General features: G+C 40.2%; 1 protein-coding gene across 1 annotated transcript; it reads right to left on the reverse strand.

The window, feature by feature from the left end:
• Positions 1 to 13102: 13102 nt before the first annotated feature.
• On the reverse strand, positions 13103 to 23546 carry CPO (carboxypeptidase O; the record flags this gene model as incomplete). Its single annotated transcript, XM_009071522.1, has 9 exons — positions 13103 to 13371; positions 14574 to 14658; positions 15587 to 15789; positions 16362 to 16452; positions 17173 to 17283; positions 17923 to 18027; positions 18820 to 18921; positions 19968 to 20082; positions 23422 to 23546. Coding segments are annotated over 9 exons (1206 nt in total), but the record flags the coding sequence as incomplete, so codon positions are not given.
• Positions 23547 to 25492: the final 1946 nt, after the last annotated feature.

The raw sequence follows: 25492 nt of genomic DNA on the forward strand, positions 1-25492 counted from the left end.
TACCACCAACCATAACTACCATCTACCCCTGTCTCAGAAAGGACATTCCTGGTAGTTGCTGCCACTGATGCTGTTGCCCTTTTCCTCATGGCAGAAGCTAAGGGAACACTGGTAAATTTGATCCTTTTTATGCTTCTCATAACTTCTTGGAGTTGTTTCTCTTTGCTCTTCTCTTCCTATGGTCTGTCTGGATTTTAGTAAACTATGAACACACCAAGCAGAGATCTGGTGCCACATCATGCTTGGTGCTGTAACTACAGACTACAGTGAGGATACTGAAGAGCTTATCATCTAAAGAGATGAGGCATAACAGGTTTACAAAGGAAATCAGTGGGGAAAATGAATGTGAAGTGTTCCCAGCTGAGCCGAGCAGTTCTCAGCTAAGGGAGGTGACAGACAGGCTAGAGCTCAATGTCCAGGAGTTGGAGCCAGAAGACCTGGCTTACAAATCTGACTCAGCTGTTCTTGTTTGCGTTAAAATGAGGGGGAACTAAAGCACCCATACTTGATGAAAGTGCCCTCCCCTTGGTGGAGGCTAGAGGATTGTATTGGGGGCTCCAGGCAGTTATCCATGGGCTCCTGAACTCTCATAAACTGAATTGTGCTATTACTGCTGTCTGTAGCAAAGCAGGATGACAATTAAAATTAAATCTGCTTCACACCCTCAGCCAGCATGACCCAGTTAGCTTGCAGCAGGCATCAATCAGGATGTTTGCCTCTGCCTGTGATTGAAGAGCAAGCCTGCTCTAGTGCCCCTGGTGTGGCTCTTGCTTTGCCCCTCATTTGTCTCCCATTTGTGATGTGTCACTCTCTCCTTGTGCTGTGTACTGTCTAGGTTGAAAGGTATGCACTATCTAAGTGGAAGAGGCACTCTCTTTGTTTTAAATGTCTCTATCATACCCTGTCCAGCATGGCCCTGACCCCTTGGTATTGGTCTTCAGAGCTACAGAAATAGAAATTAATACATAAATTCTCCCAACTTAACTATAAAGGAAGGGTGAACTGGTCATGACACCGTGATGCATGTTCCCCCTCTCCCTAGGAGTCTTCAACCCTAGGTTGTCACTCCATGATGGAACACGTATTACCATCTTTTGAATGTAGCCTCACCTGCTTTCTCCTTGCGGGAAAGTACTTCTATCTCTTTGTTCTTTCTTGATCATATATTTTAGTTCACATACAACCCATCTATGTCCTTGCCCCTGGCAGTGGGAGGACAGTGATTCTGAAAGGGCATTAACAGTCTTATCATATTGTATATGCTTCAGATAGATCATTGAAAGAGCCAAATCTTCCAAAGATATCACTGGTTAGTAAGCAAATGTTATATAAAGGTGAAGAGCTATGTATGATGCTACACTGGCTTAGGCAAACAGATAAGAAAACATGAACAAGCTTCCTCAAGAGGGAATCTAAAAAGACTGATCACAGGGAGCTAGAGATAGGAAGAATGGATTGGAGGAGGAAGCAGGAAGTTAAGAACATCTATATTGATGTCAGTCCTACTTTCCTAAAGTCCAAGGGAGATGTGTCAGCATCTACAAATACGAGAAAGATCAAGACATAAGAACTTATCCCCTCATTGCCTACCACTTACATTGAATATGCTGATATTTTCTACTTTCTCAGTCACTTTATTCAGCTAGGAAAATAAGCCTGGTGAAATAAGTCATATGTCTTCCCCAAGAACAAGTTTGCAACATCTGAGTGTTTTTGATCTAGGACATAATTTTCCTCTGGTGTTACTAGCAAAATTGGTGGTATCATCTTATGAGTCATCTTGTACAGCAGCAGTTTTTGAAAGTGTTCTGCTTTGTAATGCTGCATATCTTTTAATAAGTCTTCTTCCAAACTCCTCAGGCCCTAGGAAACCAATTTATAACACATCCCTTTTTAAATATATGTGCCAGAAACTCACACTTTCAGCTGTCAAAAACAGGAGCTTGACATTAATTTCTTAAACTTGTAGCTGAGATCCTAAAATAAACACCAGAATTTTCAAGAGGGATGAAATCTAAAGAGCTTCGACCCCATATCAAGAAATTATGTATTTTGTCCATTTGAAAAGCCAGAAAATACCAAGAGATAGGGCTTGTAATGCAGGGCTCATTTTCTACCATGTGTGAAGTGTTGTACAGCATTTTACACTGATCTCTTCTTAATATGTAGCCATCCATTATAGGACAGGACCAAGGTCCAGGAATTTTCAGCACCTCTTACTGTTGACCAGATCTCTTGGCTGCAGTTTCACTTTCTGTAAAATGAAAGGTGGGGAGGAAGGATAGAAACATAAGGGGGAAAGTGGAAATTATGATGGTTAGACTTAGGAAACTGATGAACATGGATTAAAAGAGTCAGCAATTATTGCGGGGCACCATTATCATACTGAACTAGATAGAACATGTTCCAGGAAAAGGAGAATTTGTTCCTATATTTACACAGGGATATATGTGTCATTATTATAGAACTGCACAGTCCTGCTGTAATAACAGGGAGATTCCTCCTCTGCTCTATGACTCTGTTTTATCACCAACTCTCCACCCCATAAATCTTTGCCCAGTTACATTGTTCTGCTGAAGAAACTTCTGTTACTGCTCCAAGGACATGAAAAATAAAGCTATACTACCCAGCTTTTGGAGAGCAAACTGTGGCTATGCCTGGAAAATTACTTTCCTGGCAACTATTTATACTAAGAAAACGAGTTCGTTCTGTGTGAGCAGATCCCAGGAAGCAAGAGCATTCAGCATTCCATAACTTGGGATCACAGTGGCAGGACTAGGCCTTGGGGTTTTTTATTTTTCTTTGTTTGTGGAGTTTTTTTCATGACTCCTAAGCAACAAAATGGATAAGAGGGAAAATAGCAACTAGGCTAATAACAGCACTAGGGGAAATCCCTGCCTGAGTCATTGTAGGAAAGAGAATTAGTAGTCCTCTTAAGCCATGTGACACTTACTCAACAGAAACAGTTGTTCAAGATTATCATCCTGTCACCTGATGAAGATGTGGGATATGTCCTTAATGGGTCTTCCTAATTGTAGAGCAAAAGTCCCTCCTTGCCTTGCCTTCTGCTTGCTTTTAAGAAAACCAGTATTTTAACAACTGAAGAGTGAGACAGTCCTCTTTTCAGCAGGCGCTAAATTCATAGAAACCAGATTTTGTTCCCAGATTGGCTTTAAATGGGGAAAAAAGCCTGGCATTTCTACAGGCTTGCGCTTGCTTTTCAAGCCACAAATGGGAGCAGAATCTAACTCTTCAGTTGCTGCCACAAGGACAGCTCCTGCATAGCTTATAGCTTCCTCATTTCACAGAGAACAACAGAAAGTTGTTCAAGTGTATGACCCTGAGATGGTCAGTTCTGAGTTAACACTTCCACAGGAAGCCACAGTACAGCAATAAGGTGTTTTGGTTTGTCCAACTTTCCAAAGGATCAAAGAACTCTCAGAACTACCTTTGGCTGAACTTAGGCATGTCTGAAGAGACACACCAATTTATGAATGTACCACCCCTACTCTAAATGCCCTGCAGGTTCTTTCCTATTTTTGAGGGCTTTCAGCACATATATCACTTTAATCTACATGCAGTATAATTTATGTGTTGATCTTGGCTCTTCTTGTGCATGACGTATTACGTGGTTTCTCAGTACTGGAGCTTCTTTTCTCATCATCCCCTTGTGGTTTTGTTCAGGCCTTTTCATGCTGGTAATGCAATTACCAGCTATGTCTAATAATCCTCATCATTTTCACAGAAAACAATAATACAACCAAGCAGCAGAATTAACAAAGTCTAGTTTCCTCTGAAAGTGTGTCCCTGCCCACACACAGTCTGTAACCCACTTCTCCTCAATTTTTATCATGTGTGCCAGAAAACAACCACAATTTCCACTGCTCTCATCTTGGAGAAACCCCCCCCCCCCCCCCTTTTCAAACAAGTCCTAATTATTGACCTCAACATACACCCCTTTCCCTCTAAAAGGCACTAAGGTGGACTCTATATTCCATGCAGTCACCTTTTCTCATGGGGCCTGCAGGAACTTCTTACTTTTGTGACCTCTTTCACATTGCCAGTTTGGCTGAAGGCAGCCAGCTGGTTCACAAGTTATTAAGCAGAGGCTGAGAGATAGACAGTATGATCTCTCAGGCCTTATTTCTTCAGGAAAAGAGGATAAAACCAGAAGGTGATTAGAGCCCAAGTGTTTATGTCTATGGACCTGGTTTTTTAGAGGAGTCTTCATCCCATAGAACTGGTGATTTTGTTGAAGAGTTATTGTGTATACTCCTGCATATTATCTAATCACTACATTTTACCATTGTCCACTGAGGACAAAATAAATGTTTTTAGTATAATGGCTGATTTGTCTAGCTGGCTGTGAGAGACTGTGAACTACATTTAACCAAGGCAGCAATTCCCTTCTTTTTTAAACAGCTTGGAAATTTTCAGGGACCTTGTCTGACTCCTGATTCCCCTCCCTTACTGTTCCCTGTCTTCTAAATTGGCATATGTTGCCAAAAGTGCCTGCTGCCCAAGGAGTGGATGGCATGGCTTCCTGTTGGGCTGTCAACATAGTTCTTTTAATCAGCCAGGGATTTGTTGCTGAATGAAAGAAATCTCCCCCAGACATCTTTCAAGTGAATGGTTTCCACAGAATTCCCAACCCAGGCTGCCGTGGGAAAGTGGGCAAAAAGGTTTTAGAAATCAAGTTTTGGTCTCAAGCATGTTAGGATTTACAGGGTCAGTCAGATCCAGCATTGCTGAGGCCAGGAGGAGTCTGACTATGGACTCAATGAGTGCAGGATTAAGCCCATTGCCACTTAGCTACCATGGTGACAGAAACCTCAGAAATTTCTGAGACACTGCTGGTGTGCTGGACTAATTTCAAGCTTAAATTTGGAATAGTCTGTATGGCAAGTTTAACATTGCCTTTTAAATTATAGTCAACTATCTTTTCTCCTTAAACATATTAAATGCTACTTATTTACAATATTTAGATCTTGGAGGAACATTGTGATTTTGCAAATTCTCTTTCTTTTCATCTAGAAAAAAATAACTTCTCAACAAAGAGGATGATTTCTCTTCAAGCAGCTTCTGTTTCCACTGTTGAGACTGGAAAATGCTGTTCTTTATTGAAGAGTCCCCTGATACGCTCCAGCTTTCTGTAAGGTCAGAACTCCTCACCCTCTCACTGCAGCCTCCTCCTGACACAGCATCATATTAATGTTCCTGGTGGGTTTCTCTAAAGCATCTGTCTGTTTTGAAGCTGAGAAGGAGGTGGATCCAGTAATTTCACAGAGCACTATGGCACCATGTCAACATTTGGATTTAGTCCTCAAGTACAACCTGCTGCACTTCATACAGAAATCTAAACTGTCTCTCAAAAAAATGCGACCTTTAAGCAGGGTGTATTTCACTAGAATACCTGTTAAACATACTATCAAATGCTTTTCATGTCTTTTCTCTGGAAAAGCAGAATGAGAAATTTCCACTACATTACTAAAAATACTATGTGAGAGAAATGTGACAGCCAAAAAATATTGAATAGCTCTAGGATGCAATGTGTTTTTAGAGTAGACCCATGCTCAGAAACATTTTCTTTTCCTTTGAAACCATTTTTCATTTTAAAGCTCTGTGGCTTGGTTTGAATGCTACAGGGTTGTGGGCAGGGCCCATTCTGTGATCTGTAGTCCATCTTGCTAGGTACCCCTATGCAAATTGGTTTCCTTTCCCTTCAGCTCACATGTGCTTTGTTGAGTAGTTTCACTTGCTACTAAGAGTAAGACTTTCAGTAGCCATATGGGCTTCATTGTGTTGGCCTCACTGGAGGTGCTGTAGTCACATACAAAATATTCTTGTTCAAAAACAGAACTAAAAAGTAGTTCTGCAGTAGGTATTGTTGTACTTGATTGCAGGTGAAATAAATGTCCCTGAAAGTTCACAGTATGGGAAAGTGCCATTTGAGCCTAATCACTTTTGCATCATCACAGACCCTCTGAGAGGAACTTTGTTTGGACTGTAATAATGTAGATAGATCAGTGGGACTGACCAGACTGCCTAATCTGAGTGATCCTACACCAGTAGGTGTAGTGTTAGAATAAGCTTTGTCTCAACAGCTATCTTAAGCTAGAGAACTCAGCTGGAGTTCATGATTTTCCTTGGTACATAGTCAAAGAACTCAATCTTCTGCTGATATTATAAAGAAAGCAGACAATAGATACAACCTCAGATTCCTGCTAACCTGGACAAACCCCGCACATTACAGCTGAAAAAAAGCGTCATGACCATCTTGTCCATACAGTCTAAAGGAAGTAATAATTTTTGGAACTTACTCTTTTTTCATCCTTGGGATACTGTGGGTCACAAGATAATTAATGAGTGAAACCAGAGGCTGTCTCTGGATTCTTGAAAGTCCACGGATCCATAGACATAGCTAAGACAAGTAAGACATGCTGAACAAAACAAGCATATATATGAAAAATGCATCTGCTGAACAGTCATACATATTGGAAAGGGCTGAAAACTGAAGGTAAATGTACAACTTCATGGTTTGAAGGAGGACACGGAAGAGGAGAGCTCGAGACTTTAATTACTCAACTAGACAACCATGCCCAGAAATGTACCCCAGAGAACAATCCTAGGAAATGGATAGTCTACCATTGTACATTTCTAAGTTCTTTGATTCCACATATTTCCATGTCCTTTAAATAGAACAGGGCTCCTACTAATCTCTTGGTCTGCTCTTCTGGCACACACAGTGTCACTCCTATGTGCAGATGAATCTACAGGGGCTTTACTGACTTTTTTTCCCCCCCTAAAAACCAGCTCCAGACTGCTTTCAGATTCACTGCTCCTCCAAACCATCATTCTACTACCTCTTCTCATTTCTTTGCTGATTACATTGTATGACTTTTCTTCCACTTGTAAGATATATGCTTTATTTTATAATGTTTCTCATGAACTAAAAAAGGTGCTAAGTCAAGCAGTTACCAGAGCTGGAAGATCTATCCTTCCTCCAACTGGCACAGCCGTCATGCAATAGCCATCATGTTAACTTTTAGTATAGATTATTATTATTATTGAGCTTGTATTACCTTGGCTGTTTGCCCAGCATGTCCTTGATAACTCAGGGTCACAAAAAATGAGTAATACTCTGGTCCTACTCAATAAGACACAGGATCATTGTGATGGAAATGGCCTTAGCATTCAAGAATCCTTTAAATTTGGCACTCCAAATTATATTTTAAAATAGTTTAGATTGCTTTCCATGAACAATTGCTATTAACCCTTATTCCTCTTCTTGCCCCTTCCCAAGAATATTATTGATTCCCAGTTGTTTGGATGCTAAGAATATCCTTGGATAATGTTTTGGGGATTTAAGGCACTAAGAAGTTTCTGAAATAAATGGGATTTTCTGGGTAGCAGATGAAAGACAGCTGGATAGATTTCTCCATGCACAAGTAGCTTAATACCTGCCTCTGAGATGGGAGCAATGCCAAGTAATGCATTTTGGCTGTGCAGTCTTGTGCAATCATTTCCGCAATAGACTTACATTCTCCTGGTGTGGGATGGTTTGTTATCCCTGAGTATGACCCTTTATAATATTTCCTAGTCAAATGAGCTGGCTTTTCCAGATTTCTACATCTAGGTAATGATCCCTTCAAGTGTTTTCACAATCATACCATAGTTGGTTCAGGCCAATGTCACAGGTAACTGGTGAAGCAAACACCAATGAATTCAGAGACAGTTCCAATATCACAACTGGTCAACCACAAGGGACATTGCTTGTCCCAAGGAAGATTCATTTTTCAAGTAGAAGCTGAAGCATAAGCCCCCCACAACCAGGCAAAAAAAATCTCCTTAATTTGTTTCTAACTAGGTAGTTTGTGGGAAAGAAAAGTCTCAACAAACAAATCTAAAGATTTTGCAGAAACAATGACTAAAGAGAGAAAAGAGAATTTAGACTAAAGTGGCCCTTCTCATAGATTCATGTATTTCTCTCTTGTGTTTAGAAACCAGGAACACAGAAATAAAATTCAAACTTACTTTTTGTGTGTTAGATGATTGCAGTGGATGGAGAATCCTTGCTACACTCAGTTGACTCACCTGCCCTGCCACTAGCAATAAAAGCATAAAAACCTGTACTGTAGTCTTAGGCTGGGAACCTCTGTTATGTATCTCTGGAAAATAGACTTTTACACCTAATTATCACAGAAGGTGTTGCCTACTCGTGTGTTCCTTGCTGCCTGGTTATTGCTTGTGCTCAGTATCTCCCTCATTAGTTTTAGCCCTCCACACTGTGCCTCACTAATCAGAGCTAAGAAACATGCATTGGTAATCCTTTTCCTCCTCAGGACTCTCCCAGTTAAAGCTGTATGGGTGTCTGAGAACAGGAAGAGTCTGTATTTTAAAAACAAGGTCTCAATCTTTTAGATCCTCATGCAGAAGAAGCTAAAGCTAGGAAAATTACATAATTAGTCCATCTGTGACCTATTCATTTCCTCTTTCCCACTGCTAAAGCCAGTGCACTTACATCTTTGGCAGCACAATAAATTTCCAACATTTTTGCAAATGGTTTCCCTCCTCCAGGGATTTTCCTTTGCACTTGGTACTATGCAACCCTAAGCACCTCTCCCTAAATTACACTGTCTCCATTTGAGGCATTCCCACACAGCATAGAGCAGCTGTGACGGGCTGTGCCTTGGGTGAGTGTACTGAGGTGAATTAAAAGGTGGGAGGATGACATTGCATTTGCTCTTTCTGCTCACCACTGGCTGCCTTGTGAATAGCACACTCATGTTGTTTGCCTACTTGCAGAAAAGAAGGGACTTTTCTGAATGCCTACCATGTACCATGCACACAAACAGACCCCGTGGGATTTGGCAGACAGGAGCAAGTGATGACAGGTTGTCATCAAATTATTCCTTTATAATTTATACCAACAAGGATCATCCAAATGTGTTGGAAGGATAATACGAGAAATATAAAATGCAATTTAGACAAGATTTTCATTAAAAGTACCGAAGTTTGCTAATTCTAATGCCCAATCATAACCTCTGGTAATTTTTTCTTATTATTGGTCGCATCTCAGCTTAGTGGTCATGAAAGAAAAGCAGCCTTGGCCAGTGACTCATGTGGAAGGATATTGTGAGCACAGCATGTGTCAATAAAGCAATGGGTTCTGCTGTGATATTTGTTTATGATATAACTGGACATCCCATCTAGTCAAGAAAACCCAGCTCTGGATGAAGCTGAAAGAATACATGGGGAATGAGATAAAGCTTATCAGGACCATGTGTACCTACAGCTTGTTGAATAAAGGGAACCCAAAACCAGCTCAGGATACTTTGATTTTCATTCAGAGCCTGACCTTTCTGTCTGATGTAGGTCCCAGACTACAAGTGGAAAATTTACTGGGGCACACTGAAAACATCTTTCTGTGTTTCTGAGCAGGTTTGTTCCAGTTAAGATTCCTTCCAATTTTCATACACAGTGTAAGATGTTCCAGAGTGAAAGCTTTTCACTCGGAATAGAATCTACACAAAAGAACAATGTTTGGAGCAGAAGCAGTTTATCAGGAAGTAACAACTTGCATTGCAAGTGCTTCCCAGAAAGATTATCTGACAGAGGTGTTTTCCACACTTTCCTAAAACCTGTAGGTTTTTGCTCTTCTATCATGTGATGCTCTAAGAAATGAGGCTACACACGTTCATTTAATATTATAGTTCCCTTGTGATATCTTTACTTTTCTTAATGAGGGCAGTGTTGTTAACTTGTTGGGAGCCTGAGGACTGTATCAAATTAACATACCATGGTGGAGAAATTAACAGAGAGAGGAGCTCCTTGTGTGAAATGGAATGAGATCACTGATGGGCCTTACGTCAATCTTTGTTTTTGTATAACAGGCAAATGTTAACAAGGATAATATAGAATGCCATTACTCAGAACTGGGATGCCCTTGTTTTTTTCAATAACCCGAATGACCACAAGTAATTAAACCTTCACACTACTGATTACATAATAAAGCAAGCATGATACGGTGTTTAACTGTGAGAAAGAAAGGAAAGGAGTGTGGGTCTTGGTAAAATTACTGGAGAGAAACAACAATGAATAAAAGAATCTTCTGGGTTTGCATGATGACTTTTAGTTTTGCATGTGTTTACACATGACTGAATTGAAAGCCACACTGCAGTCTCAGGATAATCTATAATAATAATTATCTCAGGATAATACTGTGCTTCTGCTAACATGCAAGAAACTACAACATGACTCTTTCCATACTTCATCTTAAAGCAAAACCTGGCAAGGGTCAGAGAAAGCAACAAAGGAATGCAGGAGAGAGAAAGCCAGCAATGTATTTATGAAGGGGAGTTTCAATGGCGACAACCATACTATGTTTTTCTTTAAAATTTTGCTTTGCTAAACATAGCTGGTAAAATACACCTCTGCAGTGATTTGTGTCAGCAATACATACCACTCTTCTACAAGCACAAAAGATGCGCAGAGACGTCAGCAAACTGGGAGGGTGTGTGAAATATAGAGCCCATACAATGTTTGTAAAGATCAATTTGCTGCAGCCTTGGCCTTTTAGTGGTTGTGGCTTGTTGGTGCAATGAGAGCTCCTAAAAGGGGCTGTAAGCACTCACTGCAGAATGTCTGTTCTGCAGTGGCAATGGGGGCAAGGAGCTGCTTCCACACAACCTTCATTTGTGGTTTCACTGTGCAAAGTGGGTGAGCCATTGCTAACAGGTCCAAGGAGCTGTAAGCACAGGCATAACCAGTGCGCTGACAGCAGTAAGGATTCTTCTAAATAAAGATTATTGCCAAATATCTAATTTATTTTTTTTTAACAGCTTCCTCTCCACTTCTATGACTCCTGAATCCTGCGAATGCTGGAGGCAAAATGTCCCCTCATCCTCCTGCCTAGGTGCCATATGCAGGGGCACCTTTCCCTCCTGATGGTTGTTATTACAACAAGAGGAGTTAATGAGGGACTGAGCCGTTCCACAGAAACCTGCTAATTAACTTTAGGACACACCTGGTTGTATCTTGTAGTGGTAAACAATTTGATCAAAAGATACCCATGATCAGCAGAACAAGTTCCCTTCCTCTCTTGCTCTAGGCATACAGGCTGTGCAATGTCTCTGATTACAGTAAAGAAGGCCTGACTGGCAGCATTTTTGTACCAATGTAGTCATGGTTTAGTTTTGGAAATCACTTGGTGGCAGCCCGAGCTTGGGTTGGCTTTGGCAAGGGGAGCATGTGGGCATCGGTTCCCAGAGGGCACTGCCATCTGCTGCTGGTGGCACTGGGGAACTTCACTGCTGTTTGCCAACAAATGGCTATGAAGCACTTGTGGTCAAACCTTGCTTGCTTAAAGATAGCTCACAGTCATGGGCCAGATGGACTTGTCTTGTTGCTTACAGTTCAAAAGACAGAACATACAAATACAAATATAAAGACTTAGAAGACACATCCTAAACTAACCTTAAGTTTGGGGAGTGATGCTCCTGTAGGGAGAGGTGCTAATTAGTGACACCTGCTCCAGAGCCCAGCAACAGACGGGTCTTACTGCAAATGAGTGGTTGGTCTGGAAAGACAATGCCCTGGGGAACGTGCAGGAGTTGGGCAGATTTAGCCACACCAATTGTTAATAATCTGTGGACAATGAACACAGGAGCTAAAATTTGTCAACTTATAGTACAGACAAAATGACAATAAGATGTGCTTTGGGAAAATGACTGCAAGGTTGTTTGGAGTTTTGGTTATTTGCTTGTTTTGTTTTGTTTTCTTTTCTTTCTAACAGACCCATGGTGAAGTGATACACCTCCTTCTCTTTCTTGGCAGCATTGGAAGAGAGCTGGACACAAGAATTTTCCAGGGACTGCCACAGACCCTCTATGAGATCTTAGTTGAGTTGTTGAGTCTTGCTGTACTTTATAACTCGAGGACAGTAATGTCTCAGTTCTCTGTCCTTTCTCTGTGAGTTTTCTGGCAGAAGTTAATGGCCTGCATTTTCCATCACAAGTCTTCAAGAAGTTGGGGGGAAAAAGAGCACTCTCCTCTCCAAAGCTGGAAATATTTTATTGAGAAATCTCTGGTTAAAACACAATTTTCAAGCACAATCTTGACATTTGCTAAGAAAATCAGACATTTCATACAACTATTTTTTCTTTTCCCTGGATTCTTCGTTTTCTATCAAGATTAAAAATAATCTATTATCTGTAATAACCAAGCCTAGTGGACATATTTCTGGGATGTGGGACTCCTGGATTCAAAAGAAGAGTACAGGTTAAAATAGGTTTTCTCTATTTTAGTGAATGCCCTGCACCCTCTGGTGTTGGCTGTAACAACACAGAAGTTCTTTCCTTGGCATTTCCTTTTGAGTGGCTCAGGTGGAGACTCCCTGCTCGATGGGCAGGAACATTTCCTTTCCTCTGACACTCCACTGAGCTTCCAGCTTCTCATGAGGATCCCAGGCAGATCCCTGCAGGCTGCAGGCTCTCTCAGGTGATGGAAAGCCACAAAACTGGGCCCCAGTCCTTCTGCAGAGTCAGCCCCAAAGGTTTTAAGGTGGTTTGTAAGAAAAGAACACCTCTGTAAAACACCAGCTTTTGAGGTCCTGTATTTTCTAGCAAATCCCAGTGTGGCAGTTTAGGGAAGGAAGGTGGTTGTCAAAGAAGATATCTAATTTTCTGTAGTGGGAATTGAGGATGTCTCAGAGGTGTCCTGCCAAGGCCAACAAGATTCAGAAGTCAGGGGGTTCAGGCAGCAGGGAAAATTGTGACAGAGCAGGACTATGGCAAGCAGAAGGGCTGCATAGGCCCAGGTGAGCCCCTGAAAACATGCTCAAGAACCAAGGAATAATAGAGCTCTGTCCCCATGGGTAGTCAAGCTGGCTTGAAATGAAGCTTGGGAAATTGCCACACCTCTTCATCCTTTCCTCCTTCCCTAAAACACAGATATCAAGTCCACAAGTGGATGCCTTGATTTTGTAGGATGAGTCTTCATTGAAATACTTGACATTTTGTTTCTCTGTTCATGTAATTTTTGTATTTTCAAAGAGCATTTATACTTCTCAGGTTAGTCTTCTGCTGGGTTCTCTAAGCCATTTTTAAGCAACAGTCCATATAAGTACAATACTCAGGCAAAGGCTCAGGCCCAGGCTGCTGGAGGTCAACACCACAGCCCCATCTGGGAAGTACTTATGATCAACATAGTCTATGATTGTTGTCACAGCCAACATAGTCTCCTCACATGTGGGCTGGATCTGCTCAGGAGGGAGAATAAATCCATGTTCCCCTGTGTCTCGCAGTTCAAATGTGTAGGAGAGAGGAATGCCAATCATGTGGGCCCAGTCACGTGAGGATCCTGAGTTATTGTCTGTGAATTTAAAATCAGAGGGGAGAGATTTGTATTAAGCCTGGTTCCTTGAAAATACTTCTTGCTATAGCCAATGCAAGTTTATACCAGAATCCCTGAACTAAGCAGTAACCATATATCACTGTGACATGGAGAACAGAGTTTCTAGGTGCTGCAATTCTTAGTTCTACTAAAAGTCTTCCATGGAGTTTCCTAAGCGACACAATTCTTCACAAGATGGTATTGTACAATAATAAGAGATGATTTTCATGTATTCTGTGTTTTAGCATTTTAGTGTGATTAGTGTGGGGTACAAGGTGGATTTGACTGTTCTGGTACTTCATTTTCTATGTTGATACTTCCTGGAATTTCTTTTTATATTTGGTTTTAAACATAATTTTGATCAAGTGTGAAAAATTTCTGTCTGCACTATGCATCACTGCTCACCTTCCTCATAGATGTTTTTTCTTACCTATTCAGTATAAATACAAACCCTGGAAAAATGCAGGCATGGGCACGTTACCTTACACTTACACTGCATTGCTCATGCAGTAGGTGACTCAGAGTCTGACACTCAGGGACTGGCAGAAACAGACATATGCAAACCACATGGGGCTCTGTAGCCAACTACTCACTGTTCTCACTGACTAGTGTGACTTATTGCTTACTGGGGAAATATTGGGTTTACCAGGCAGTGTCTAAAGTCCTCTAATCCTTTTAGTAAAGGCTGTCAATTAGTATCAGCTGTGATGGTGTGTTTGTGATGTAGCTATCCAGTCTATTAGGAATGAGGCTGAAACCAATATATTTCACACAGAATTGCAAGCAGCTGCCATGTGATAATGTCTGATGGAGTAACTATAGGCTTGATTGGGATTTTAATTTTTGCTTGACTCCAGTGAAGACGAATAGGAGTTTTGCTGCTGACTTCAGCATGGTCCGGATGATCTATCACCCATCTCCTTCTGTCCCCTGTGATGTATCTGTGAAGAACACATGTAGGAACTAGCTTCTGATCAATGCTTTCTTCATTCCTGCAGTCAGCTTTATAACTTGCAGAGTTATCTTGTATTCAAATGACTGCTGCTTAGGTGTTCCACTGAACCAGCCCTTTGAATACTACTCACAGAGGAAACTCAGCAAAACAGTACTTGCTGATTCCTATGACACAAGAATGACTCTCTTTCAAACAGAGCAATCAAGGGGAATGGAAAGAAACTTACATAAAACTAAAGAGGTTGGTCCTACTTTGTAGCTGGTTCCATACTTTCCCTTCAGTGCAGCAGCTGCTTCCTGTGCAACTTTCATCTGGAAATGAAAACAGGAAGAGAATTGTCATCAGTGGCAGTACCTTTGCAATTATTTTGAGTGGACCAAAATTTTTGTCTCTTTAAGCTAAACATTTTCATAGGCTTTAGATTTTGATATTATTACTTCAGGTCATTGAACGAATCCATTACAAACATTTGGACATGTTCTTGATTTTCTTTTAATGCAAATTATGTTAAAAATCACTCTGCTACTAGGTAGGGATGATATTTGCTTTGTTGTAAAGCTAGAGGGCTATATTTTTGAGAATTGAGTCTATGCTGTATAACATGCTGGTACTGAAAACAGCAGTGATCAATCTCTTACTCCTGTTTTATTGCTGTAAACTCTCTATTCCACCATCTTCAGAAACTGAGCCATAGGCAAACTAAATGACTTTTCCAATGACTCATATGAGCACCAAACCCAAATCCCGCATGCTCTTGACTTGTGTTCAGCTACTGGAATCTTCATAAATACACATGTGAATGAACACAAATTAGAACACTCAGAAACCAAGGGGACAAGTAACCAAGAAGTTAGTTTTCTTCCATTCTCCTCGGAGCACATTTGGAATACCATTTCTGGACACAAACATGACAACCGTGTGTGTATAATGTGATGGCATCCTAAAGTGCAAACTCATTCTTGTATGCAGAAAAAACTTGGTGCTCTTCTCCACTTACCTTGCATTGAATTAACCCTACCTACAATAGTTCAATTTTCCTGATTTAAGATGAAGAATTAATACTTCTGAGGCAAATAAACCTTATTGGTACTACACAGAGCAGTAGTAACTCTGGGAGCCAAGCCCTTGAACACGCTCCACTCCTCTGGAGGAAAGGCAAAATAGCAAATAGACTTGCACCACATGCTACTGCCTGTACTTGCTCTCTACAAGTGTAGGAGATAAAATGTTTTGTCCTACCAGTTCTTCATGGTTACTTGAAGGTTTAGTTGTGGAACCATATGGAAGAAGGATCAACTGTCCATAGGAATGAATCGTTAAGTAGCACAAAATGTCACTTTTCTTCCTTTCAATAAACCTAGCCACAGCTCTTGTCTCAGGCTCTGATTCTGGTCCAGGTCCACAGTAGACATCACTGCTGCAGTTAAAAGAAACACCAACACCTGGAGAGGAATACAGAAAGTGAATCAAAGGAGAGACATAAAACACCAGTTCAGAGGGAGCAGGGAAAAGTACCTTGGAGTGTGCTTATGTGGGCTGGGAGACTAGACAGCTCAGTGGGACTTCAACATTATACTCTGTTGATAGCAAGTGTAATTCACTACATGACTGAAATATTTAATGCATATTTACAGGAAGGCTGCAACTAAAACCTCTGACACCACCACAGTGTACCACCTGCCAGGGAAACTTTGGAAGCTCCTTGAAATTCACAGCAAATGTAAATACTGTCTGTTAAGTGACTAACTCCTAACATTGCTGTCTAGAGCTGATGCTTGCTCCTGCAGTGAATTAGAGGTATGGTTACATAAGCAGAAATTTTCTGCTCACAAAAATAAATGTCGGTTGAAAGTCGATGACTTAGTATTTTTACAAACCAGGATTTTATTTTTATATATGTCTTGATGACAACAAGATGAGTATGTCTTTGTTATAGGACTTCATCTTATTTCAGAGACTAGTCATTGCCCTTGCTGTACATTTGTGCTGATGATCTGAAATACTTCAAACTTACTGCCCCAGGAGGAATTGAAGTTCCTGTTCAGATCTGTCCCATGGCAGGTACCATTCATATATGGAGACCGATTTTTCCTCCACAAACGATCCTAAAGAAAAGTAACTTCCATGACATAATAACAACTCAATGATCCATGTGGCCTGGTTATAACACAGTGTAAAGACTCCTTTATTTTAGACCTATGCATTCTAAGTAACTCTTTCATTGTAAGAGTACAACTCTAAGTGCAAGGTTGATAAAGCTTAGTGATAGAACAATTCATCTACTACAGCCAGGCTGTCATCTGCCACAAGCCTGCAAGCACCCTGAAATGAGCCTCCTGAGCTTTTTTGAGTACTCAGCTACTTCCATGCAGGAGCCTGGAAGCATGATGAGAATGGTTGCAGACTAACATTTTGCATTATCCTCCACATCAGAAAAGGAAGATCTAGGAGGGCACACCTGTTTCAAAACCAAATAACCCAATATTTGGCAATTCTTCTGTCCCAGGCATCTGCTACTACAAATCTTTTACAAAGTATGAATGACCTGCTTAACTTCCAGACATGTTTAACTTGATCAACCAGGCCTTGAGCTGTTACCAAGGAAGAAAGCCAGGTTCATGGCATTCACTAGGGTTTTTAGCTCTGCAATCTCAAGTGACTGCTGATTTGCCAGAAGAAACAAAACCTCTCAGTCATGAGAGGATTTGTGTGAGTAGTTCCACTGTTTTCTGTTTAAATGTATTTGCTATGGCTCTATCTAAAAGTAACGAAACATGCTGTGCGCATCGAACTTTCTGTCTAGTTTCTGGATTTTCACTACGCACTTTTTCCCAGGAATAGATGTAGCCATCAATATTAAGGACTGGCAAGACATAGAGGTCCAAATTCTGCAGAAATCTTCTTATCTTTGGGTCAGACTTGTAATTTTGAAGAATCTGAAAAGAAAAAATACAGAACACCGAGCAGAGAAATTAGTAGTAATCACTAGAAAGAGCTGGTTTAGAATTATCATCAGAGAATCACTCACTCCTGGATACCACCATGGTATCCAATATCTATTTGATTCCCATATATGTTGAGATATCTACCTATTGTCACTAACAGAGTAAAAGAATATCCAATAAGAGTGTACTTTGTATGGATACAGTCTCGCAGGTATGAAAGTTGCATGATAGTTTATCTGTGAGCCAGGTACTTTCTGTACACAGGGAACATTGCTACACCATAGTGTAGGGTTTCTTTATTTCAGGAAGACTGTGGCTTTTTGATGCAGAGAGTCTTGGTCCAAAAACCACTGTGGGAAAAGGAGAAATTGCTACCAAGTTTTGGAAGGCTTTGGAAACTGTTCAGGTGGAGGAATTGATGTGCTAACTCATATTGTCCACTAATATCATCCAAATATCTCAAACTGTGATTTGGACTTAGGTCTCCACAGCTATTTGTAGTATTTACTTATTTTGAAAATCATATTTTAACAGAAAAGCATAACTCTTGGTACCACAATAGAGAAGAGATCTGAAGTATCCAAAGTGATATGAGGTTTTTATTTTCTAAGTGGGAAAGTGAGAACTCACTTCTTTCACAAACCACTGGCAGAAGGCTGGAGAGATCCATTCTCTGGCATGAATCCCACAGTCCATCCAAATTATCTTTTTGGTTTTGTTTGATGGTTGACTGATCTGAGAGAGTGTAAAAATGATCATTTGAAAAACTGTCAAATTACAATAAAATAGCCTAACGTAGTACTGAAAGTAAAGGATGTGCCTTGATATGCCATTGAGCCATTTGAGATTATTATTATTACAGACATCATTATGACAAGATCTCCTTCTTAATAACCTCACCTCTGTAGTATCACAAGGCATGAGCTTTAAAGTGTCTGTTGAACAGGAGTGTCAATAGAACAGCTTCTTTTTCATTTGTGTTAGTAATTTACAGGGGTGGTAGTTCTTTGAGATTCCTTTTTTTAAAAAAAACCCTATTTTTTTAGAAGAGGAAGCACAAAAAGGCAGGGAATTTAATTTTACTCAGTGATAGGAACAGATTAGACAGTAACTAACCCAAACATTAAGACCATGGTTTTTAATAGTGTGTGCAATAAAAACCATTATGGAATACTCCTAGCAGAAAGGCTATATGCTGTAAAAAGTAATAAAACAACAAACCAAAACACTTTATCCTCACACACATCAGATGCCAAACTAGTTTCAGCTTGATTTGTATTTCTAAACAGGGCTTCAGTTAAATTTGTTGTTTTCACTGCATAATAGTAATAACAAGCTTATGATGAAAGAGTATATGAAAGCTAGCAAATCTTACTGTACTGTAGAGAGGTAAAACCATCTCCTGTTATTTCAGTGAATTGGGATGAGCATTACCATAGGAAATAGCTGAATCTTGTCTTCTGTGTACTGTTTTTGTTGTTGTTGTTAAGATACCTTCTATTCATTTTAATAAAGTTCCTCCCTTACCTGTAGATAATACATTGTTCGATTCTCAAATGTCTTCCCCAGGATGTGCTGAGTCACCAGCTCACTGTTGTTCTTCTGGATCTGAGTCATCCATTGGGAAATCTGAAACAGACGCAGAGAATTTTTGGTCCAAAGTGGGAGTTTTCTTCTTCTTTCCCACCTCCATTTCCAGATTAAAGCATTTTCATTTATTTAGACAAGTGACATTTTCCTCAGAGTTTGTTTCAATCTGTGATATCACACTCATGGAAGGTCTTTCACATGCCTCTGCACAAAGGTATGGTCATATCTCACAGGGTGTTAAAAGAGAGTATCAGTGCCATACAACATGGATACTCCATTCTGGATCTCATTCAGCATGCCCATCCTATTGGGCATCTTCCTGTTGAGTTCACCAGACATGAAACCACACCATCAAATCTTCAGAACAGTATTACAGTCTCTTCCCTACCAGTACTGATTTTCCACATTGAGTTCAGTAGCAACCATCCCCAGTGGGTAGCTCTAACAAAATATACATGAAGATTTACTCTGTTCTCTCACTTTTATTATGCAGCTAGGAGGAAGAATACCACCATGCTCTGCTTTTGTCTGGGTTTACTCACTAGTCTGTGAAACATAGCACCAAGAAGTCTTCACTACCTACCCTTATGACATTATTCTCTCCTGAAGAGTGAAAAACCTGTCCTTAAATTACTTCTTTCTACAGGTCTCCCACTGTTCACCTCACTGGGATTTCAGAGACCACAATAGTCACCACAGTTCAAATTTGGCTCAGCACCAAACATACTGGGGCTTAAATGAAGAAATGCAAGAGATAATGGTAAAGCATAACAGAGTAGGCAGGTAGGAAACCAATCAACTGAACCCCAGAATAGTATCTAAAAAACAGTATGGCTGCTTCACTCAGAGAATTAAATTTTGGTCAGTGAGGATTTGAGGATTTAATCAAGATCAATGACAAATCCACGTTCAATTTGACCAGACCAAGATTCTAGTCAAAGAGCGAGGACTGATTCTGCAAAGTAGAAAGCCAGAAAGAGGTCCACTGACTTCAGCTGAGCTTTCTGCAAACACCGGGTTGCCAGCTGTGGCATTTACAAAGCAGAAGTAACAAAGACTACAAGTAGACTTGGGTTCCTCTTTACCTCTTCCATTGGATGATATTTGGTGTAGACATAACCTTCTGGGACCTGTTTGTTGCTGCCGCTTTCCCATGGCATGCTCTGATCCACAAGTTCCTGCACATCAGGTATTAGGACTCTGTGGGGAGGGGAAAAGGGAAGATAGAAAAGAAACTATCATGGTAGGTACATTGCTTACATCAGCAAATGAATGGATTTAGCCTCTCCTGTTGTGGATCATCACCATCAGTATTGTGGTTACTTTCATCTAAGACAAAGTTCAAAGTCTAAGACAAAGTTCAGAGTACTGAGATTTTCACAGGGTTTTAACAATAAAGTAGCAATTTTTACCAGATTTTCTACCAAAAAGACCCCAAACTTCAACATTTTTCTTCATCACTTCTATTTCTGAGCAAAATACTACCTTTTGGGAAAAGGAGGGGAAGGAGATACACTTAAGATTAATGTTTCATTGTATTTTATTGAGATACTCTCAATTTCCAAAGACTTCACAGAATTACTCATTGCAATTTGCAAAAATCAGAACAAACTCTTATTTCATTCAAAAAGCACTTCTTTCTTTTTAGCTACAAAATTAGCTCAGAAATTAGCATACAACAGGCGAGATTCCATGTCCAAGAGAGTCAGTAAGACCTTTCCCTTGGCTTCAGGGGACTTTGGATGATAGGATGTTCTTTATCACTGCAATCAACCCCTTGTAGCACTGCTATAAACCGTGCTAATTGTAAATGCTTGCAATGAGACAGTTGTAAAGGTAGCTCAAACGTTGATCTCAAACACTGTAGGTGCTGACAGTAGCAATGCTGGAGCATTTCTGGAAACTGCACGTAAAAAAAACTTTTAAGAGTAGTCACAGCTGACTTTCACTCTGAGCTTTGATATTTATTCACATCTAAACTTCAAACTAAAATTCAGGCACTGCAAATTCCCATGAACTGAAACCACACACAGAGAATGCCTTATCAGTGCTCTGGAGAATTGAAATTCCAGAGTCTGACGCAGTCAGAATATTGATGTCCTGATTATAATTTGTCATTTATGTATCTATCATTATATACCTGTCATGTTACCTTCCTTGCATGTCACTTGCCTTCTAAAAGGTGGTTCCTGCTTTGAATCTATTATAGGAACTTTAACACTGCTGTACTCATCTTAACCCCTTTGCAATATGAAGCCAAAATTTCAGCTTGACTATTAATTACTTATCTCTTTCTTTAGAACCCTATGCAAGGTGGATACAGTCCTGAATTGGTATACCAATACAGGTTGGATGCCTCAATCCAATCCAATCCAATCCAATCCCAATACAATACAGATTGGATACCCCATTCCAAGGGAAAACAAAATTAAGCTGCTAACTGCAGTTTAGTCTTGAAATTTCCACTAGAATCAGTTGAATCCATTAGAAAATGAAGAGCTTTGCCATAAATAAGAGCTTAAGTATCTTCTGGAATGTTGTCTAAGTCCTGAATACCTAAACCTCCTGCTACATCATTCATACTGGCTCCAACCTCATATCTCTTCATCTCTGGTTGTCAGGGCATCACACTTACTAAAAGAAGTTGTCAGACAAGATGCAGGATGTCAAGATTAGTTTTAACTCAAAACAGCTTTGAGGTGGCACCAATCTTCCTTAAACTTACCTTTGATTGGTAAATGTCAGAGTATGTCCATAGGCTATTTCTCATCAGCCCTGAATGACTACAAGATTTTTTATATTAAATATAGCTAGCTGCTGGTTACCTGAAATCAGTTCCAAATGGGAACAGGACTATGTGAGGAATGGATCTTATTTAATCCCATTTGGCTTTATAAATACTCTTTGTATCTGGATTAGATCTTCTGGTTGAAAGTAGAAGTGTGACAGTTAGTGAAGAGATGTGGCTGGGTAGGTGTGACAAAGCACTGTGAACCATTTGCAGGCTGTGGCTTCCAGTTGTGTGCACAGTGGAGATCTGCCACTAGGACCTTTGTCCCAAGCTGGGATGTCTGTGTTTGGCTGAATGGTGCCAGGAAATTCTCACCAGCCTGGTGGTGGGATAGGGGTAGGAAACTGCATTTTTTAAGAGACTGGCAGAATATTGACTTTGAAAGGTTCTTCTCCAAATCGGAGGAGCAACAAAAGATAGGAAGGGGAAAAGAAGAGCAAGACTGCTGTGCAGTGACACCAATGAAACCTTTGGGCTCTCCAAAATAGGGAGGACTCTGCATTCAAATATCCATGCTTTCCAAGAGCAAAGCATGCTCCTATAAACAGTGGTTGTAGCAGGTTTGGCTTCCTGACTAGACTAAAAATCCAAATGCCATCCTCTGTCACTGAGAAGGCAACAGCAGGAAACAAGACAGATTGGGCTGTCTCAGGCCCCAGCTCCAGACACACTGTCCAGGCTAGCTGGAAGGTAAAAAAATAGGGCATAGGGAAATGTGCTTTTAGAACTCAAAGGTTGTTAGGAGAATTTCTGATTGCTAACGGAAGTTGAAGATGGTTAGAGGTGGAGAACAATGATTAAGGCATTTTATGATTGATATGTAGGTAGCCAGTTGTGTTGTGTGTAAGATGGACTAGCAATTGACTTTTTGTTATTGGCTCAAGTACACAGATCTGAGGATGTGGAAGGCATGTGCAAGGTATAGTGGTAAACACAAACCCGTTTGATAAGTGGTTAAGATCAGTGTCTGGGAGGTTGTCACCTTGGTTGTTATCTGTAGTTAAAGAAGTACTAAGGATGCTTGGAATAGTTTTACTGATAGTTGTAATGGTTAGATTAGCATATAGCTGCATTGTTAAGAATGTATCCAAAATGACACATGGAGCCTTGCTCGCACAAAATGAAAAAGGGGGAATTGTTGAAGAATGGCTAAGGGAACAGGGGCACAGCCCCAAAAGAGCATTGTGCAAGCAAGAGTCAAGCAAAGGCCTATGGGAGCTTTGAGCATATAACTACAAAGTAGGCCTCAGGAATTTAACTTTCTCAGCATTCGAATTTAGCTTCTCAGCACAATGTTGCAAGCCCAAGGACAGGCTATCCGGGGAACAAAGAAGAATTCTCCAGAGAAGACTTCTTCACAGCTGCAACCGCAAGCAGAAAAAGTATATAAACGTAACTTTTAGAGCTTAGGTAATGCTCTTAGGTAACGCTAAAGGACGAATATGAGCATTTATCACGTACTGTGTAAAGAAGAACCGAGCTAACAATAAAGTTGGAGCTTGCTTTATCACTCATACTGAGTTGGCTGCTTGCTTCCCTGTGCAAATTTCCCCCGCAAAAGGTTTATGTAACATCTATGCATTTGGCTGGTAAGGTCAGGTGGAGGCATTTGGAACAAAGGTTGGGTCCTTCTGCCAGAACTTGCTGTTAATCATTGGAAAGGGATGGGCCCTTTTGTGATAAGCAAGGAAGATTGTTAGATAAAGCCTTTCCCCATTAGGATAATTCTATGATATTAGAGGTAGTACCTGTAAGAGACCATATGCTGATCTAAGTCGTTTTTCACCTCCCGTACTAGGGGGCCCGGGACCCTTATGTTCAGTTCTTCTCCAGCCCTGATTTCTTCTGGCAGCAGGGGCTTCCACAAATCCAGCTGTGCAGAGAAAAGAAGAAATGCACAAATGAAGCTTTGTTTTCAGAATGAGAAAATATATTTAAGACAGAGTAGCTGCATATCACTAAATGAAAGAAGTTTTCCTTCAGATTCTCCCCTTAACTCTCCAGCACAGGCTTAGTGTTTCTATGACTTAGACACCACTGATAAGGAGCAGCACCTTCACAGAGCCATGCAAGGAAACTAACTTCTTCACATAAACTCCTTCAAGTAGTAGAAGGGCAATACCACCCTACACTAAGACAAAAAAAAAAGTTAGGTAAAGCTTTTTCAAGTTTACTTTAACTCCTGTCCAAAGTTACATGCATGTCTGTTTTACAACCCAAGACCCTGCTCTGCTTTTTAGACATGTGTGGCTATTCCTACTCACCTGTAAAGTATTGCAAAGAAGTTGAAGATGCTGGACTTGCTGAAATGTTTCTGGCACAGTATATAAAACCTGATCCCTGGAAATTCAACAGAGAAACAAAATAATTTTTAATATTTGTTAAAGTATCCATGACTTCATAAGTCAAAAGGAGATATTTTGTTACTTAGAAGGAAGACAAAGCATGTAACTGAGCACTGTTCCAGCAAAAATGTGTCTGAGTGATGAATTCCTGGAATGTTTTAGCTGCAAATAGGACTAAGTGATGGGAGTTTTCTGTTGCTAGAACATTAACCACTCTGTTTCCTTGCCAGTGGCAATCCATTATTCACCATACCAGCTTCACTGAAGCAAACTGTTTGCATGAGTCCTGATGTGTATTTCTGTCATTGCAGGACAAGGCCTTAAACAAGATAACTGGTAATACATGATAAACTATTTATTTGTTAAGATACCACTTTTTTTCCCCCCCACATTTGGGAATTATTCAATTATTCCAGATTGACTTGGTGCTTGGCTGATCTATTTCAACATGCAAAAACATTAGATAGTCATGATAAATGAACATTCCTAAGAGCTTGAGATGTCCACAAATTGCTTGGCATGAGAATAGCAAATTTATTGCTCAAATAGTCAATATTGTGTTCTCCAGAATTGCATATTCTTACTCAATTCACAGGAAATTAAAATTTCTAGTACAGGATCTATAATTTTCTTTCTAGAAAAGGCACACAGATCCAGTGTCTTAGTACATATTTTCAAGAGGCCTCATGAAACTGTCATTCACTACTGGCTCAACCTGATAAAAATATTGAATGTTTACAAAGAACCAATTAAAATGTTTGGAAATGTAGAAAAAACAAATCTGTATATTCTATTTTAAAAGTCCTTGTAATTATTTTTCTACATTTTTTTTCAGTGTTTGTTCAGATCATCTTTTCAGGACTGACAGCAAGTGTGATGTTCCTAATGAAAGGGTTTCACAGTGAGCAGTGGATGTTGATGACTACATTGCCTTACTCAAAGGTGAGATAGCAATTATCCACTACTGATGTGATAGAATGGGGAACCCTAGAATTTTTTTCTCTTTGTTAACAACCAACAACTACTCCTTCACTGTCTCCTTCAGTGACTTCAATGGGCCTTGGAGCCTTTACAGGACAAGTACAAAAATAGAACATTTTACATTTTAAAGCTTTTATAACAGAAATTCCTGTTGCAACAGCCTTGTGTGACTTTACATTAAAGTTATGGTCATTACAGTTATCAATATAACATTTCCATCACCTGAACTGCAACTGTCATCATTTATGCTTCCATTCAGAAATGTACAATTATCAGCTTAGTATACATGGAAATAGAATTCACCATTCACGTTATTCCCATAAAAATAGGAGGATTTGCGTGTGTCGTGGTTTAACCCCAGCCAGCAGCCAAGAACCACGCAGCCACTCACACACTCCCCCACCAACGGGATGGGGGAGAGAATCTGAAGGGTTAAAGCTAAAAAAACTCTTGGGTTGAGACAAAAACAGTTTAATAGAGAAAGCAAGAGCTG

Source organism: Acanthisitta chloris, unplaced genomic scaffold, assembly GCF_000695815.1.
Source record: "Acanthisitta chloris isolate BGI_N310 unplaced genomic scaffold, ASM69581v1 scaffold33653, whole genome shotgun sequence".
Taxonomy (NCBI): Eukaryota; Metazoa; Chordata; class Aves; order Passeriformes; family Acanthisittidae; genus Acanthisitta; species Acanthisitta chloris.